Source organism: Dysidea avara, chromosome 10, assembly GCF_963678975.1.
Source record: "Dysidea avara chromosome 10, odDysAvar1.4, whole genome shotgun sequence".
NCBI lineage: Eukaryota > Metazoa > Porifera > Demospongiae > Dictyoceratida > Dysideidae > Dysidea > Dysidea avara.
In genome coordinates this window covers 3,617,660-3,638,611 of record NC_089281.1, presented here as the reverse complement: position 1 = coordinate 3,638,611, position 20,952 = coordinate 3,617,660, and the positions used below count along the sequence as shown (strand labels likewise).

The 20,952-nt window shown below is 38.3% G+C and overlaps 1 protein-coding gene across 1 annotated transcript; it reads right to left on the bottom strand.

Annotated features, from left to right (window-relative positions):
* Positions 1-7,610: 7,610 nt before the first annotated feature.
* LOC136269337 (uncharacterized) lies at positions 7,611-18,952 on the bottom strand. Its single transcript, XM_066064893.1, has 4 exons — positions 18,724-18,952; positions 9,679-9,881; positions 8,740-8,868; positions 7,611-7,902 (listed from the first exon to the last, which is right to left on the bottom strand). Exons 1-4 carry the CDS (start codon positions 18,758-18,760, stop codon positions 7,762-7,764), a joined length of 510 nt encoding a protein of 169 aa, XP_065920965.1. The 5' UTR covers positions 18,761-18,952; the 3' UTR covers positions 7,611-7,761.
* Positions 18,953-20,952: the final 2,000 nt, after the last annotated feature.

Below are 20,952 nucleotides of genomic sequence, written 5' to 3'. Positions count from 1 at the left end.
ACTCCCTACATGGTGGTTTCTTAGTAGCTGAACTGTCTACAGGTGATTTGTTTGCAGCTGAACTCTCCACATGATGGTTTCTTTGTAGCTGAACTCTCTACAAGGTAACTTCTTCTAACTGAACTCTCTACAGGGAGATTTGTTTGCAGCTGAACTCTCTTCATGATGGTTTCTTTGTAGCTGAACTCTCTACAAGGTAACTTCTTCTAGCTGAACTCCCTACATGGTGGTTTCATTGTAGCTGAACTCTCTACAAGGTGACTTCTTCTAGCTGATCTTTCTACAGGGTGATTTGTTTGTAGCTGAATTCAGTTTCTGTACAGGTGATTTGTTTGCAGCTGAGCTCTTTACAGAATGGTTTCTTTGTAGCTGAGCTCTCTACAAGGTAGTTTCTTCTAGCTGATGTCTCCACAAGGTCACTAGTTTGTAGCTGAATTCTGTACAGGTGATTTGTTTGCAGCTGAGCTCTTTACACAATGGTTTCTATGTAGCTGAACTCTTTACAAGGTAAGTTCTTCTAGCTGATGTCTCTACAGGGTCACTAGTTTGTAAACGAATTCTCTACATGGTGGTTTCTTTGTAACTGAATACTCTACGAGGTAACTTCTTCTAGCTGATGTCTCTACAGGGTCACTAGTTTGTAAACAAATTCTCTACATGGTGGTTTCTTTGTAACTGAACTCTCTACAGGGAAACTTCTCCTAGCTGATCTCTCTACATGGAGATTTGTTTGTAGCTGAATTCTCTACAGGTGATTTGTTTGCAGCTGAACTCTCCACATGATGGTTTCTTTGTAGCTGAACTTTCTACAAGGTAACTTCTTCTAGCTGATCTCTCTATAGGGTGATTTGTTTGTAGCTGAACTACCAACAAGGTAACTTCTTCTAGCTGATCTCTCTACAGGGTGATTTGTTTGTAGCTGAATTCTGTACAGGTGATTTGTTTGCAGCTGAGCTCTTTACAGAATGGTTTCTTTGTAGCTGAACTCTTTACAAGGTAACTTCTTCTAGCTGATGTCTCTACAGGGTCACTAGTTTGTAAACTATTTCTCTACATGGTGGTTTCTTTGTAACTGAACTCTCTTCGAGGTAACTTCTTCTAGCTGATCTTTATATAGGGTGACTTGTTTGTAGTGGAATTCTGTACAGGTGATTTTTTTGCAGCTGAGCTCTTTACAGAATGGTTTCTTTGTAGCTGAACTCTTTACAAGGTAACTTCTTCTAGCTGATGTCTCTACAGGGTCACTAGTTTGTAAACTATTTCTCTACATGGTGGTTTCTTTGTAACTGAACTCTCTACAAGGAAACTTCTCCTAGCTGATCTCTCTACAGGGAGATTTCTTTGTAGCTGAACTCTCTACAGGTAATTTGTTTGCAGCTGAACTCTCTAAATGATGGTTTCTTTGTAGCTGAACTCTCTACAAGTTAACTTCTTCTATCTGATCTCTCTACAGGGTGATTTGTTTATAGCTGAACTCTCTACATTGTGGTTTCTTTGTAGCTGAATTCTACAAGGTGATTTCTTCTAGCTGAATTATCTCTTTCTATAGTTGCATGAATTCCCTACAAGGTAACTTCTTCTGATCTCTCTACAGGGTGAATTGTTTGTGGCTGATCTCTCTACAGGGTGACTTGTTTCTAGCTGATCTCTTGAATTCTCTTCGGGTGACTGCTCTATTAGGATGACTGCTCTATTAGAGTATATCGATCTCGCACTTGCTACACCAAGTTGGATTTCGTGTTATAACTCCGTGGCTTTAAGTCTGATTCTTCTACACCATTGAAGAGCCTTTCTAAGATGATAACTCCATCTGTACAGCGATTTTTAAAGTATTACCCCAAGCGGTTTACCTGGTAGGCGTGGCAAGCAGTCGTTTTTATTAGCTAATCTCGATTGCGTAATTGTTACACACTGTTGGTTTTTTCGTTGTATCTTCCTGGTTTTTAGCTCGATTTCTTTCAAACCACAAAAGGTTTGAGGTTCAATAGTTAACCTATTCACCCACTGATTTTCAGCTTCTTCCCATACGCGGTTTACCCTGTAGGCGTGACAACATATTGGTGTTATTTTTCGTGAATAATCGCTCATAACTCTTTGCCTGTTTATCGTATTCCATCCAAATTTGGTACAGAGATGCGCCTTTATACCCCCTTCTGTGTGCCAAAGTTCAAGGCGATCGGATATGGCGTTCGCGTTTTATAGCAGTTTTTGTAAGTGTGCGAAAAGAGGAAGAAAAATAAGAAGAAAAAAAAAACGAAGAAACCAAGCCAATTTTTGAAGTCGCATATCTCGGGAACGCTTGAAGCGATTTCGCTCAAATTTGGAATGTGGAGTGCTGAAGGTGGAGGGAGTGTCCACAGCAAAAATCGTCTTGTTTCATCAAGGCAGCACAGAGCTACGGAGGTGAGAAAATTGCGTTTTCTTTCTTCCTGTCAATATACTCACGGGTGTTACGCGCCGGCTTCTTGGGCCGCACGACACACTACCGTGTGTCTTGATCACGCCGAAATTATCCTTCTTGGAGTGGGGCTGAAAACCGCAATAAGGATCGAGATACTCTAATAGAGCAGTCACTCTAATAAAGCAGTCACAGTATTAGAGCAGTGTGTAGCGAGCTATGTAAGGATTTTTATGTAGTTTATCAGCAATAAATGCATAGCTGGTGAGATGGGCAGCTATTGTGAAATGGTTGTGATCTTTTTTTTTTTGGTCTCACCTTACCAAACCAGAGACAATGTAGTACCTCACTTCCATAAGTCTGGGTCAGCACAGCTCCCCTCATATCAACTACTTCCTCCCCCCTTGTGCACTACTATATTGTGTCGCTATACTATAAGTGATCAATCTATACAAAATCAGTGGCTTTATTTTCTGTTGATTAATGTGTCTCAAGAGGGTATATACTGTAGGTCAGCCTCTCTCTCTCTCAAATACATAATATTATACCTATCATCACTTTCTTATCTACTTAGATAAGTTCTCTTTTCATGGTCAATTTGCTTCACTATGGCATGGTGGTTCACCAGGTCATGAACTTTGTTGGGACAGGAATGATATTCATAAGAACTTACAATTTTTTGCTGGCAATTTTCCACCTTAACAGCACAAGTCCAGATAAAATAACTATGGTAAATCTGTGGAATGACAAAAAAAATATTTCTGGCTTAAAAACCTGTGAGTGGTGGATGGGAAACAGGGAAAAGTATGTTACTGGATTTTGGAAAAACGATCGGCTAAATCGCACATTAGAAGTTTCGAGATAAACGGTTTTAAAGAATTCAAGCCAGCATAACTCTCCAAGGATATCAAGCACGCATATGAAATTTACACTGAAGATGCATCAATCTGTTACCTTTCAGACCACTTCCAGTACTTGTAACTGCTCGTAGAGTTTCCCGCCGAATAAGATAGAAAATAATTATGAGCTGTTGGACGATAGGCACCGGCCGATTATGCCAACATACTTTAAAGCATAATAGGTGACCAAAAGCATCAAGCAATTATAATTTAAATTTATTATTCCCGCCTACCACCCCCAGCACAAAAGGCATGTGTGCTGGACACAACTGAAACAACAATAATGGGGACAAGTAAAAGTCCCTAGGGCCACTTACAAGGCCCAGTTCCGGGGAAGCATCAGATGATCTGTAAGAGACAGGAGTTTGGGGGGTGATCAGGTGAAAGTCTATTATATAGTTGTCCAAGTTCACAACTATATAACCATTGAAATAGTTGCCAAACACGGCTGTGTCATGAGTGTTGATTTTTGTGATCATAGTGGGTGAAGCCAGATCCTATGGTTGGTAGAGCTTGATGCATGAGCGTAGTAGTGATCACATAATGCTAGGACAACCATGTGCACCTCATGTATACTGTACATATTCTATTAATAATGCACTACATATCAAGTGTTGAATCTTTACAATTTGTGTGAGATCATGATCAGTATTGACCATCATTGTACATGATACCACAAAGCACTAGCGAATCACAAGATCTTCATGGTTGGATGTCTTCCAAGAAATAATTCTGACATTCAATATTAATTTTCATGGTTATAGCAAAACGAGAAAGTTTTTAAAAATCAGGCTTTCTGAGATTAAATCTGGAGTTATTTGTGCTGGCTGTGCATGCCATTTTGAAAGTAGAATTTTTTACAAATTACACTTTCTGAGATTGAATTTAAATTTGAGTTAAGCATGCTATTTTTTCTATAATTATACTGGGCTCTCAGATATTGAATGGCTGTCACTAGCTATATACATGAATTTTTGTTAGCTGTATACTAGGATTTTAAAAATTAATTGATCTGCAGGGGCATAGCCAGGATTTTTTCGAAGGGGGTTCGGTTTAAAGTGGAATGTCTCAAGGGGAAGGCCTGGGTGCTTCCCCTACACCATGTTGGGTCGAAAACAATGCATACACAAAATGTGCCCTTAGGCAGTAACAATAAAAGGTGCTGTTTGTGCATCTAACTAGCTAAAACCTACATACTGCTGTTTATAGCCCTATTGTAAAACTAACTATCTTCACTTCCAGACAGCATACTGACAGCCAACTTCAACCTCGTAGCACACGGAAGCCCTCCACATTCGAGTCCTTTAGTTGGCAATACTTCTTTCCAGCTATACAATATTCTAGGCCGGTCCTCCTGTTGATGGTCAATAACTTCAGACTTGGCTTGTACTCCAATATATTCGAGACATCACGTGTCCACAACATGTAACAAATAAATCATTCATCAAGTAAATATACATCAACAGTTCACAGTTTGTGCTAACCTGACACATGTGTAACACGACCACTCAAGTTTAGCAGCTGCTGCCTTGTAATATGTCCCAACCGACCATTTAACAGTCCTTCGCCATTTCACTCGCGCCATTTCAACAATGCATCACGTGCGCATTTGATCACGTGATCCAATAGTTCAGCATTCGGCCACTCCAATTGGTAATTATGTTTCTGGTCCTTTGAAAATCAGTTTTAGGTGCGGGCGGGCGGAATTCAGCAACAAAGCAACAATGAAGTGACTGCTCAATTAGAGTATTTTTGTGATTCACTGACTGTTCTATTAGAGTATATCGATCTGTACTATGCACTACGAGATGCACTATGCCTATTTCTTGTAGGTTTTCATTGATAAAATACAAATTATGAAACTTAGATTTAGCCTGGCATACTTGTTGCAGCCCAATATTTGTTTCTGAAATCCAGGTTTTTCAAAAAGCTGATGTGGGCATTTTACCCATGTATTTCTGAAATTTAACATTCTCCAAAAAAGGATGCGGGCGGTTGACCAGAAACATAATTACCAATTGGAGTGGCCTTAATGTGATGTGACCCTCAAGAGTAGTATAGAGGAGCGCCAGTGGGCAAGTAGCTACCGGAGAGCTCCAGAGCTGTAAGATTTGGTGTGATTTTAAATTTTTTTAAATTCTGCCTCTGAAAGGGGGGATCGTCCGAACCATCCGAACCCCCCCTTCCTACGCCCTTGATCTGATACTAAGTCTGAGTAAAGGTTGCATTCACAATTTTAACCTGGAAAAAATTTTACGTATTAACTATGCTGAGATTGAATCTGAAAGCATTTTTGATAAGTTTTGTGTGTCATTTAAGTATAGTGTAGTAGTTGCTCACAATTTTAGGGGGTGAGTCTGAGATTTTAGGGGGGGGGGAGTTCTCCCTTAGCTATGTGTTTTAAAATATGTAATGCACTAATAATACTATTGGCAGTGAATATTTGCTTTCTTTCAGGCAGTGTTTATTCTAGGGCTGTTAGGGGTAATATAACTTATTAATCCGTACTTTGCTGGTCATTCACATGTTGCAGAAATAAGATCGAGAGACACTAATAGAGCAGTCACTTACTCTAACACAGCAGTCAGGAAAAGCTGATACACTTTAATACCACTGATGTACACCTATGGTCTTTATGACATACTCTTCTTTGTAAAATCAATCCAGCATCCATCTAATTATTTCAATATCAGTAACTATGTCAACTTTTGCCGCAATCCTACCAGATCCTCAACCAGCAACAAGCTTCAACATAATTTTACATCATCCAACAAACAACTCTACTTTAACAGATTACCAAGAACCTATAACAGTCTACCTGTACTTGACTTAAATCAACCTTTTTCCACCATTAAATCACAGTTACTCAAGATCTTCTGGCAGCATTTTACAAACAATTTTGACTCTGACAATCTTCACGGTCTGCACTTTGTTTGCCCTTGTAGTACTTACTCCAAGTCTCCCAGTAATTAATAACTTTTTTCTTGCTCTCTCTTAAAATAAATATTAATGTAAGTAAGTTTATTATTAAATACATATGTAAGCTTTAAAATTATAGGATAGTTTAACTATATATCAAATGTAAATGTATGTAATAACTTTAGCCAGCTAACTTAATTTGATTGTAATTTTATACATTCAATTATAAATGTAAGTTGTACGTATACTTTTTCTGGCTGTGGGCACCAGGTACCCACAGACCTTTAATGCAGGCCTTGCCTGCATTAAAAAGCAGTTAAAATAAAATTTAAAAATATTTTAAAAGTATCATTTTGAGCATAATAGGCTTAATTTTTGAGCAATGCTCAAAATAATAGGTAAAATTTTGGGCATAATAGGCCGGAGCCTATTGGACGAGTGAAGTAGTATCACGAGTGCTCACAAAGGGGTGGAGGGTGGCGGGGTGGCGTGGAGGGCGGCGGGGTGGCGTGGAGGGCAGCGGGGCGGCGTGGAGGGTGGCAGGGTGGGCAAGGGCTAGACCTCAAAATGGAGGCAGACCAAGATTGGAGTCCAGAGTCGGGATTACAGGGCTGTGCTGGCTCTTTAGTGGTTGATATGTAGCAAAATCCACAGAAAAAATGTCTGGCCAACGTTATCAGGCTGTCCACCAGTAAACAACTGATTCTTGCCAAGCTAGGTCCTTCAAAAGGCCTAAAACCACTATTCAGCTCCACACACCACCCAGAAAAGACGTCTGTTGAAAGCAACCTCGAGTAGTTTGAGTGATACTGAGTGTCAAAACTACTAGTATGATAGTGTAGCTATCCACTGGAGTTGTTAGTTTGATTTTGCCTGATGTGCGATTTGGATCGGTTTTGTAAAATCTGGTCACATATGGTAAATAAACATAACCACACCTGAGCCCTTGCTTGCTGTTAACAATTCTTGTTACATAAACCAGCTGCCCAAACATTTAGTAGCACTATGAAGCCATTTAAATGCCAGAATTGTTCAGTGATACAAGCAAGAACAGGTGAGTTATGAGACTTTAAAATATTTCATACTGGTACTTTAGCATGGACAATTCAGGCACACAAACATATGTACAACATGAAACATTAACAAACACATGAGTACGTCTCTGATCATTTTTTGGCAGGAACTCATGCAGGTAACTGCAAAGCAACTATAAGTGAATTCTACCATAGCTTGAAGCATATACAGGATTAACAAATGCCTCATTGCACTCATATTTTTACTATGCACGTATTTTCCACATAATTATATCAACAATCAGAAACGAAGAGTTTTTTAAAGAAGTGTGCCACGCATGTCGAGGGTTTTCTGATGCCTTCTGAAAGACTCATGAGAGATTGCATCAAGTATGTATTTGATAGAAGCAACAAATAATTTATGCATGTACAGTACATATTAAATAAAATGATTTTTGTCACATACAAAATGGTATAAAAAGATACATCACTATTTTACCACTAAGTGCTGTACAGTAGAAAGGGTTATGTATTAATCTTGTTCTGCAGCACGTATCACTGCTATAGGAATTGCAATAACTATTGTAAGCATTGCCAAACAGGAAAATATGTTTACAATAATAGAAATACTTCTATAGCGGTTCTTTTCTTTCTTATCATCAGTATGGTACGCCTGTAAGAATTTAAGATTAGTATAACAAACATGTACTCTATACTGTACACATTAAAGTTTGACAACATTGTAATCTAATAAGTAACCAACAACTATAATATCCTTGTTTGTCTAAGTATTTTGTATACATTCTGAATCAGCTATTTCTTTACAAAACTCAACTATTTGAATACTAAGTATTGTATATTGAGTTTATTTATTTATTTACTTGTTAAGGCTTTACAGCACAAATGCTGAAGGTCTGTAAGACGCCTGGTCCTACAGCCTGTCTAAAGTTGTTACAGAAAGTGTGCTTGAAAAGGTGGAGAAAGGAGAGAAAAATCCATGACTGGACCTGGGCAGCCTCAAACCTGCAGCCATCCGATTAATAGTTTATCATCAATATTATTATGATACTACATAGTACTATAATTATTTCAACATGAATAGTCAATTCGCATCACCTGAGCCCCCACCAAAACAGTCCTATCATAGAGATGAACATATGTTCAGCTCCCAATTGTAAACATGTTTGCACTCCTGAATCGTCCATACTAAATGTATGGGATAATTTAAAGCCTCATAACTCACCTGTTCTTACTTGTATCAAAGTGCTTTTTGGATAAACAGTTTCAGCGCTTAAAGAGCTTCACGGTGTTACTAAATGTTTAGGCAACTGGCCCATGTCACAAGAGTTATTAAATATAAACAAGTGCTCAGGTGGACGTGGTATAATACGTGGTTGTTTAATATTCACAGCACACTCTATTATATAGCTAGCCACAATAAAACTTATTCATACTACTCTAATAGAGCAGTCACTACAAAATGCTTCATCACACTACAATTAATACTTACAGCACATGACCAAATAAAGGCATGGATACCAATTGGCAGAGTAAGAATCATGGAGATGCAAGACAGCACTATTAAGAATATTCCACAAATATCATGTTCCTTTGAATATGCTAGTATTTGGCTCTGATTCTGAAAAAAAACACATCAATAAATGCTGTATATACACTTAATTATAATGTAGTATGGCTGACATAGTGTACCATGCAGTACTACATTAGGGATCATGGAGATTTGGGTTTTCCTAGCCAAAACATTCACCCAAAAACTAGCTTCACAACTCCATCCTGACACCTTGGCAGTATTGGTTAGGTATAACCAAGCCCAAAAGTGCCTTCAGTACGATCCTAAAGATTTCCAAGGGAATCCTCCGTATTTTCCATGGTGACTGGACTGATTACAGAGATGATTCTAACATTGTTCTTCGTTTGTAATGCTGTGTAACGGGCTGAACATAGCTGAAAGCGAAGCGTAATAGCCGCTACACTTACGAGGCAGTAATTGATAGTTGGGGGCACACGAATTGTCATATTTTCGTGGTGACTGGATTGTTGCAGAGGCACTTTTTTTACTGTTTTTCGTCTGTAGCGCTGTGTAACGGGCTGAACATAGCTGAAATCGAAGCATGATGGCCACTGTACTTTCGAAGCAGTTTGTGATAGCTGGGACACGCGTTCATACAAAAACATTAATTCTGATGCCATCCTTTCTTTTGATGTGGTATGCATGGGTTCACCAGTCATAATAATGTTACAAAAAAGTAAACAAACAAGTTAAAGGAAAAATTAGAAATTTTAAGTTCGATTAGGGGTCATAGAAAAAAAGTAAGGAAACAAGGGAGGTTGCCTACACCTCCAGATAGACTAGCGAACATTTAATCCCTGATTCTAATTTTTCCTTTAACTTGTGGTTATTATGACAATTTCCACCAAACATTTTTACCTGATAACGTGAAGATGTCTGTTGAGATCTAGAGTTTTCTGGTTGTATGATCACTCTAACATTTGTAGCATTACTAGATGCAATAGCTTGATCAGAAGTGGCACTGTGAGTTGATGAGGCAGTATATGGTGGAGGTGAAGCAGGTATAAGAACATTCTGTGGGTATAAGTCTTTGTACGCAGGTGGTTCTTCAACATCATAAGCTACAAGATTTGATGTACAACAATATCACTTGGCTAACACACAAGTAGGGCAGAAAAACTCAAAGTATATGCACAGTCAAATTAATAATATTATAACAACTAAGACATTGTATCACGATAACATACTACTATGCATACTGCACATCATACACACACACACACACACACACACACACACACACACACACACACACACACACACACACACACACAAACACACACACACACACACACACAAACACACACACACACACACATATATATATATATCAAGACACACGGTAGTGTGTCGTGCGGCCCAAGAAGCCGGCGCGCCACACCATGAGTATATTACCAGGAAGAAAGTAAACGCGATTTTCACACCTTTGTATCTCGGTGATCCCTTATTCGATTGGAACCAAATTTGCTACAGAGTTACCCGCCAGCTATGGGAGTCTACATCCAAATTTGAAGGAAATCGCTCCAGCCATTTCCGAGATACGAGCTGCCAAAGTTTCGATTTTTTTCGTTTTTTTTTTCTTCTTTGTCTTTTTGCACACTTGCAAAAATTGCTATAAAACGAAAAACCGTACTCCGATCGCCTTGAAATTTGGCACACAAAAAGGAGTCCAAAGGCGAATCGTAGTATCAAATTTGGTGGAAATTCGAGGAGTGGTTCAGGATTTATGACCGATTATTCGCGTAAAACAAGATCGATTTGTTGTCACGCCTACAGGGTAGACCGCTGCATGGAATGAGTTGAAAATTGCTATGTAGATGGAGTAACCATCGTAGGAGTGCCTTTTGGTGGTTTGAAAGGAATCGAGATAAGGACTATGGAGATATGATACAAAACCCAACCTGTGTCACAATTACGCGATCGATTTTTATGAATAAAAAAGTATTAGTTTTCACGCCTACTAGGCAAACCGCTTAGAGCAATGAGCTGAAAATCGGTGTATAGCTGGAATAATCTTCATAGAAAGTCCTTGCAGCAGTACAGAAGAATCGGATTACAAACCACTGAGTTATGATCCGAAAGCCAACTCCGTGTAGCAAATGCGAGATCGAGATACTCTAATAGAACAGTCACCCTAATAGAGCATTCAGCTAATTTGTTTACTTCATTATAGAATTCTATTACATTGCAAGTTATTCTGTAGGGAGTTCAGCTGTAATTTTATAGACAGTTCAGTAAGAAACAAGTCACCCTATAGAGACTTCAGCTAAAAATATATCGCTGTAATGATTCAGAAGAATCAGAACATTGCAAGTTACACTGAAGAGAGTTCAGCTATAAACAAGTCATGCACCCTGTAGAGAGTTCGGCTACACTCTCTAGAGAATTTAGCTACAAACAAGTCACTGTGGAGAGAGTTCAGCTACAAAGAAACTACCCTGTAGAGAGTTCATCTATACAAACAAGTTACCCTATAGAGATCAGCTGCAAACAAGTAACCCTGTAGAGATTTCAGCTACAGACAAGTCACTTTATAGTTTATACAATGGTCAGCTACAAGTAAGTCACTCTGTAGAGAATTCAGCTACATACAAGTCACTCTGTAGAGAATTTTGCTACAAACAAGTCACTGTGTAGAGAGTTCAGCAACCAAAAAACCACCCTGTAAAGAGTTCAGCTATACAAACAAGTTACTCTGTAGAGTGATCAGCTAGAAACAAGAGAGAGCTCAGCTAGAAGAAGTCACCCTGTAGAGATCTCAGCTGCAAAGAAACCCTGTAGAGAGATCAACTACAAACAAATCACCCTGCAGAGCATTCAGCTATAAAAAAATCACCCTGTAGAAGTTCAGGTACAAGCAAATCACCCTATATAGAGTTCAGCTACAAAAAAATCACTCTGTAGAGAGTTCAGCTACAAAGAAACCATCCTGTAGAGGGTTCAACTACAAACAAGTTACCCTACAGTGAGATCAGTTTGAAACACGAGATTTCAACTACAAACAAATCACCCTCTAGAGAGTTCAGCTATGAACAGATCACCCTGTAGAGAGTTCAGCTATACAAGTCACCGTCTAGAGAGATGAGCTAGAAGCAAGTCACCTTTAGAGAGTTCAGCTACAAAGAAACCACCCTGCATAGAGTTCAGCTGCAAATAAATTACCCTGTAGAGAGTTCAGCTACAAACGAATCACCCTGTAGAGAGTTCAGCTAGATAAAAGTCACCCTACAGAGAGATCAGGTCACCCTATAGAGAGATCAGCTAGAAGAAGTCACCTTGTAGAGAGTTCAGCTACAAAGAACCCACTCTGTAGAGAGTTCAGGTAGAAACAAGTTACCCTATAGAGAGATCAGCTAGAAACAAGTCACCCTGTAGAGAATTCAGTTACAAACAGATCATCCTGTAGATAGTTCAGCTAGATACAAATCACCTTGTAGAGAGATCAGCTAGAGGAAGTCATCTTGTAGAGAGATCAGCTAGAAAATAAGTCACCTTGTAGAGAGTTCAGTGACAAAGAAACCATCCTGTAGAGAGTTCAGCTACAAACAAATCACTCTGTAGAGAGTTCAGCTACAAACAAATCAATCTGTAGAAAGATCAGCTACAAACAAAACACCTTGTAGAGACTTCAGCTACAAACAAATCAACCTGTAGAGATTTCAGTTACAAACAAATTACCCACTGTAGAGAGATCAACTACAACCAAATCACCCTGTAGAGAGATCAGCTACAAAAAAAATCACCCTGTAGAGAGATCAGCTACAAACAAATCACCCTGTAGAGAGATCAGCTACAAAAAAAATCACCCTGTAGAGAGATCAGCTAGAAACACATCACCCTGTAGAGAGTTCAGCTACAACAAATCACCTTGTAGAGAGTTAAGCTACAAACAAATTACCCTGTAGAGAAATCAATTACAAACAAATCACCTTGTAGAGAGTTCACTTACAAACAATCTACCCATGAGATCAGTTACAAACAAATCACCCCCTGTAGAGAGATCAGATCACCCGGAAGAGAGTTCAGCTACAAACAAGTCACCCTGTAGAAAGTTCAGGTATAAAAAATCACCCTGTAGATAGTTTTGATACAAACAAATCACCCTGTAGAGAGTTCAACAAGATATAAGTCACCCTGCAGAGACATCAGATCACCCTATAGAGAGGTCAGCAGCTAGAAGAAGTCACCTTGTAGAGAGTTCAGCAACAAAGAACCCACTCTGTAGAGAGTTCAGCTAGAAACTAGTTACCCTATAGAGAGATCAGCTAGAAACAAGTCATCCTTTAGAGAATTCAACTACAAACAGATCATCCTCTAAATAGTTCAGCTATATATACAAGTCACCCTGTAGTAGGAGAAGTCACCTTGTAGATAGATCAGCTAGAAACAAGTCACCTTGTAGAGACCAGCTACAAAGAAACCATCCTGTAGAGAGTTCAGCTACAAACAAATCACCCTCAGCTATAAACAGATCACCCTGTAGAGAGTTCAGCTATACAAGTCACCCTGTAGAGAGATCAGCTAGAAGAAGTTACCGTCTAGAGAGATCAGCTAGAAGCAAGTCACCTTGTAGAGAGTTCAGCTACAAAGAAACCATCCTGTAGAGAGTTCAGCTATACAAACAAATCACCCTGCATAGAGTTCAGCTGCAAATAAATCACCCTGTAGAAAGTTCAGCTGTAAATAAATCACGCTGTAGAGTGTTCAGCTAGATAAAAGTCACACTAAGGTCACCATATAGAGAGATCAGCTAGAATCAAGTCACCCTGTAGAGATTTCAGTTACAAACAGATCATCCTGTAGATAGTTCAGCTAGATACAAGTCACCTTGTTGAGAGATCAGCTAGAGGAAGTCATCTTGTAGAGAGTCAGCTAGAAACAAGTCACCTTGTAGAGAGATCAGTGACAAAGAAACCATCCTTTAGAGAGTTCTTCTATAAACAAATCACCCTGTAGAGAGTTCAGCTGCAAACAAATCACCCTGTAGAGAGTTCAGCTACAAACAAATCAACCTGTAGAGAGTTCAGCTACATTTCAAGTCCCTTAGTAAAGAGATCGGCTGCGAACAAGTTATCCAGTAGGGAATAATAGACATGTAATAAATATATGTATATAATTACTGATAAAATCAAAAACAGTTGAAGTATAAAAAATCTGCTTTGTCTTTTTATTCTTCCTGTGGTAAAGAAAAAGGATAGGTTAAAAAGCCCCAAAGCCGGCCTATGGCTAGCTTTTGGGTATGCAAATACAAAAAGAAGTGATATCTAATCAAAAACAGCCAAGCTGTAAAAAAATGTGCGGCCCCTAAAAAGGCCATGGTGAAAAAAGATGTGAAATCCAAGGTGGTGGCCAAGAAATGGCTGTGATGGTAGGTTAATGGTAAAAATTTTAATAATGACAATTCAGGTGAATTTGGTGCCGAAACACAAATTCACATGAATTGTTATTAAAATTTTTACCATTAACCTACCATCACAGCCATTTCTTGGCTGCCACCTTGGATTTCACATCTTTTTCACCATGGCCTTTTTAGGGACCACACATTTTTTTACAGCTTGGCTGTTTTTGATTAGATATATATTATATATAAATCAATCCCACAATCAAAGTTCCTGGTGTGTGTTGAAATGTAATTACTTAGGAATAATGTTCTGAGAATTATTTGCCCACATAATTGAAACACAATCGATCATTAGATGCTAGTGTATAAAACAAATGGGGTGAGTGATCTGTAGTTCTTTCACCTATCAGGTGAGTATGCCCTGAGTGATATAAGTGATATATATCACAACTGTGTTGGGATTTTGCTGATGTATACACCCTTACCCCTTGGGCCTGCGGCCCTCGGGGTTCAGGTATATATATTAGCAAAAGTCCTCACAGCCATGGTATAACTATTACATATATATTAGCATTTTCTTAACGATAACTGTGTATGTAAGTACAACTATAAAATAATTGATTAAGCCATTGTAGGTCATACAAAACTGACAAATGTTTCACTAAAATGCTACCTAATATACATAGCACTGGTACATGCATGACTGCAATGATGTCAATGTTATTGTTATTAGAAGTTGTAAGACATTGACATCACTACAGTCATTTCTTGGCGGCCACTTTTATATTTCTCTATCACTGGCTATTGAATGCCACATTATTTCTACTAGCTGAGTTGTTGTAATATAACGTACTTCAAATAATTACACAGACTGGGCAAGAATGAGATACACTTATATACATAGGGTTGATATACATGTACATGCAGTACATCTACTGCTCATACATATATTTTTCTGTATGTATATTGTATAGATCTTTTTCAGAGTAGGTGTGACCAGTGAACCAGAGCCTCACCACTTCTCCACTGAAAAAAAAAAAAACTTAAAAATTGATGAAGCCAAATTTAAAAGTAGTGAACATACAATACTTAGCATTTATTTAATGGGAACAATTGATAGAACAACACTTATCTAAACTGTTTTTCACCCAGAATAATTGCTTCATGTCCAGTTCATCTGTATTAAGGACCTCTAAAAATAATTGCCATTATACATATCTTTGTAGCTACATTGGAAACATTCCATACAGTTATCTCTTAACTAATAAACTCAAGTGGTAAGGTTGAAGAGTTAAACAGAATTACGAAGGTGAATTTTGGTCAGATATCCCAAACACTGAACACTTGTCAGGTAACTACCTAGCTAGCACCTAGCATACACAGTATTATAGCTCAAAATTATCTCCAATTAGCATCCCAAATATGAAGTTTTCACTGGGGAGCATGTTCCCAGGCCCCTGACTAAGGCAGCATTAGGACAACTGGTACAAGTATTGAAATATTTTTGTGCAGAGTAACTATCAGGGACAATCAAGTTTGTTTTAGTTCTGTCTTCTATAGTATGTTGAAAGGCAGTGTAACACTTTTCTTCAGTCTATTGCAAATGACAAAACAAACTTGACCCTGAACACTCATAATAAGAGATAGGGGATGAATGATGCAGTCTCCTACAAACATCTGCAATAATAGCAATACAAATTATGGTGTACAAATTACATTGATGTGATGAATATAAATACAATTATGTTTAGTCACATTTTAAAACCACCAAATATTGTACACCTCAACATCTGGCCATTTAAGGTATGACACAACCATAGAAACCATAGTACAGTGATAACCATAATGTTAATTCAATAGTTTGGGGACTATATGACAGGTTATAGCTAACTAATGATGGGTACACTTTGTGACACCACCCTTGAATAAAAAATAACTACAGTATGCAAAATAAACAGAAAATTAATTGCTATAATAGCTTCTTAAACTACCATCTGGTTTTGTACCTGAATATTTATTTTAGTTCCAATAGCTGTGATCTAGTGCATTGGAATTCCAACTACGGATTAGTGTGCTCTAAGTAAAAAATGAGTGGCCTACCACTATCAGTGCCTATGTTCTACAAGGATGATGCACAGGCACTCAGTGTAGGCTGATCTACAACCGCAGTCAAAGTCTTAAATTAATGGCATTGAATATCAGTAAATACAAAAATAATCTACAACTCTAAAATAGAATTCTTTTATTAAATTATTAATGATTGATGTGAGTGCGCACAGCCATAGAAGTCACTACATGTATATGACCCGGTCTGCAAAAACAGGACAAAGTGGACACACATAATCACATGTCATATCTTAATAGAATATTTGCATACTGTAACTAGTATTATATTTAATAATTGCATAGGCATAGCATGATGTCATAAAAGTTATAAATCATGAAATTTTGAATATGTGCCCACATGCCCCATTGTCGCAGGCCTGTTCTTTAGTCCTGATGTCTTATATTTGCTTTGGCTTCACATGCTTGTCTATGTAACTACCTTAACTACCTACCTATTAAAGACCTTCATTTCATATTTCTAAGAACCCAAATCATCACAGTAATCACATTACCAACAAAGCAATAACCCAATACAGTCCATCTGATGTGGATCATGAAATGTGATACCATTACCTAAACTATGTGATTGGTCTTGTATATGTATCATTGACACCAAAATATGTACTGTTTTTAGGTAATGGATCAGTCAACTGAGTCTGACAAAACCGGCAAACTTACCGAATTGGTTATTAGCAACTTAATAATCATCCCACTGATGGCTGAATTCCTGGTGACTACAGGCTGAATCGCCGAATCACGCCACATTAACCTTGCTATGCACAAAACTATTTACATTGTACATCTAAACACTCACTATGACATAAGGAACTTGAATGTGTTGCTTTAATTTGTTTACATAATATACTAATCACAACTGATGAAGTCATTACTCAACAAAGTCTAAACTTTGGTGAAAACCAGCTCAAACAAACAATCAAATCCAAACTAACTGTCTACAAAGATGTCTTAACTCCATAGAACTACTGTATATAGTTTACTTATGGTTCAATCCATTGCACAGCTGGTTTCTTCATAATTTATCCTATTTCCAATGTTGCGTAAGCATATAATGTACTCTTGTGCATCATGCCACATCCAGGATGAAACAGTCAAGGATTGTCTCCACCTGTCTTCATCAATGTATAGTAGTCTTCAATTGTTTTCAACCCGAGGAGCAATTTAGCTCACCTAATTTACTAACAAACACTTACCATGATAAATAGTAATCACGCACTAGTCCAGGAAGGATCCAGCTATCCAAGAAAGGGACCCCTATGAGTGCGTCCATTTTAACAATAGCACATCTTGCCATGAAACAGGCTAGATTTTATTCCTTGAGTGATATACCACTATTTGGCAGCTATGACTGTTAATGGGTTAGCTAATTTTGATTGGACATTCCCTTTTGAGATGTGCATGGAATTATAATTCATTACCTAATTATAGTAAATAGTATAAATCTCAATTTAAATTAAAATAATTACTACATTCCTACAAAGTGTAAACCATTGTATATCACGCACTACTAAACATTGAAGTGGTGGATCCATTAGAATTCCAAGGGTTCCAAAGAACTCCTTTTGTAAGAACACTCCCATCATTAAAAGCTAGAAACTTTACGAGTGACACCAGTGAAGGAATGTTTTACTAATACATGCTGCATTTAAATAGCTTTGTACTCTACTAAGCTATGCTCAATGTCCATCACAATACCTCCCCCTTTGACAATCTGGATCCGCTCCTCTAAATTATAGGTGTGTCATTGCATGAAACATTGCACTATAGCAATTAAAAACAGGTAATAGGTTAGGATGCACATTAGCTGGTGTGCAGTGTAGCAAACTAAGTGCCATTATCAGTAAGTAGAATCTATGCATTATTGCACTGGATGGTCTCTATATATAATACGAGGTGGAGAAAAAGGAGCAACGTGTTGCAGTTAGCTACGTACTTATGTTATGGATTAATACAAGTTACAATTGACATCATGCTGAAGTTGACTATCTTATAATATGCATCCAGTGGCTAGCTGACAGTAGAAAGATTTTTTGTACTGTATTAATTACTGTGTAGAACCTCCACCAGGAGTATAAGGTAATTATGCACAATAGATAGGACAATTAGCTACAAGATAGCGGTGTATCAGCGCCATACAGTATACCATTACATAACATTACAGATTGGCTACCTAGCAGCTATTTTGCATTGTTGTGTTTAGAAATTAATCCCATTAGTGGTCTCCACTATGCTACATTATAAAGTCACCACAAATTTGATCACTTAAACCAAAACCATTTTCATCCCCCACTGGATGGATTGTCAGTTCGGTCAACTCAGTATTCTTTTGTAAGCCAGCTTAGTAGCTACGTACCTATACTTGCTTGTATTTTATGATCTCGAAAAATACCTAAATGAAACCTTCTCTGCAAAAAAAAACCTTATACATACTTACGTACTTAATTTTTTTCTTGTCTTCGTCTCACGGTTGGCCATGGTGTCTCAGGCTACGGCGGACTACTGTGACCTCGACTGTGATCGAAGCAGACTGTTACGATCTGACAGCACGTACTAGTTTGATCTGATCTCAGGTTTCCACTCAGCACCACACACAAATTAATTCTTCACAACGTTACTTTGCCCACTGAGAAAATAGTGAAATCAGTGGCTGAATGGACCGTCCTGTGACGTCATCACGTAGACTACGTACAACTGCACGTAGCAGTTTGATTCTATCCTAGACTAACAAGAGGATTGGTTGCAAATTTCGACTGGTTACAATTTTCAACTGGTTAACAAGAGTACTGCATTGTTAAAAGTGAAGAGTAGCCACCACTCTAAAAAGTTCCCATGCAGTGTAGGGAGGATTTAACACCCATGGAGAGTAACCAACACTCTGAAGAGAATAACCAGTAAGTGACACCACCTTCAGAGCATGTTATTATTATTATTATTATTTGGGGGAAAAGGGCAGACAGCAAAGCTGATTAAGCCCAAACAATCACAAATTATAAGTGCTGTTCAATCAAGTTTGAAAATGTAGCTAGAGTGTTCAGTTCAATTAGGTGCAGTGGCAGTGAATTCCATTACCGGATGGTTCTTGGAAAGTAGCTTGTCATGTAGGTAGTGGTGTTTGTTGGTGGTACAATCAAGTGAAATGGATGATGATGTCTAGTGTGTCTGGTGGTGAAATGAATGTATTCTGGTAAAGATAAACCAATTCCTCCATGCATTATTTGATAGAACAAATTAAACCTCTGTTGTTTCCTTCTCTTCACTAGGGGTAACCAGATGAGCTGTTCCAGCATGGCACTAACACTACTGTGATAACTATAGTCAGATAGAACCCATCTAGCTGCACGCCTCTGAACCTTTTCTAAGATTGATATCTGAGTCTGATAGTATGGGTCCCAGACAACGCTTGCATACTCCATTACTGGTCGAACCATAAGTAGATAAGCAGATGCCTTGACATGTGATGAACACTTACTAAGATAACGTTTAAGGAAGTTCAACATCCTTGTAGCCTTGTTAGCAATGTTTGTAACATGAGTGAGGCGGGACCATGAGAGGTGGTCATTTAGCATACCTCCAAGGTATAAATGAATATGTGATAGAGATAAAATGGATCCATGAAGGGAATAATCTGCAATCATAGGATTCTGGGACCTTGTGCATCTCATAACAGTGCATTTACTAAGATTGAACCTCATCTGCCAAGTGACTGCCCTTGGGACAGTGTCTAAATCCTGTTGGAGTAGGATAGACTCTTGCTCTGTTTTAATAGCACAATACAATAAACAGTCATATGCAAAAAGTCTTAGCTGAGATGAAATATTTTCTGTAATGTCATTGATATAAATCAAGAACATCAGCGGACCCAACATGTGTTACTCCTTTAGAGTAATGGTTACTCTCCAGGGGTGTTAAATCCTCCCTACACTAGGAACTCCTTAAGAGTTGTGGTTACTCTTCATTTTAACAGTGTGATTGCAAATTTGTTTTTTAATCAGTAAACTATGTGTTTTGGTCTGATTCTTCCGATGATTCGCCGACTGGTTGGTACAGAGCTAGTGTAACGTCTTATTACCGTGACGGCTCATGTTGTTTACATTATGGTAATGGTGATGTGGAGCAGTCAGTAGACCTGCATCATGGAATGGCGCTATCAGCTGGCCGTTTCCGGAAGCCTTACCGAACTGATCGTACCAAGTGATGCTCAACCTTCAGCTCTCATTAGGGCTGCTGCTGCCGAACCAAAGACTTGTTCTTTCTCATTACACAAAGTGAAAGGTTTTGCTGATGACCCACTAGAATCAACTCCAACAATTCGACAATGGAACAATCTTCCCAGGGGCGGAGGAAGTAGTTGATATGAGGGGGGGCTGAAATCCTTACTTAATTTATAACTATAGTGTGCTTTTATACTCTATTTTGAGGTCTTGCACAGTAATAGAATATAATAACTTAACGGTTATCTCCAGTAATGTGGACTTGCATCAAGTAGTTCTCAAATCTCTAGGATCAAGTTGAAGGCAGGAGATAGCTATCTGTTTTGAATTTTAACCTGTTAAATGTGTGTCTCTTCATTTCAATGGTCATCATGTTGTGTCCTCCACGCAGTTTTCAATGAATACTGGGAACACTGTTAATATCTGTAGCATCAACTGTACTAAATTTCTAGGCAA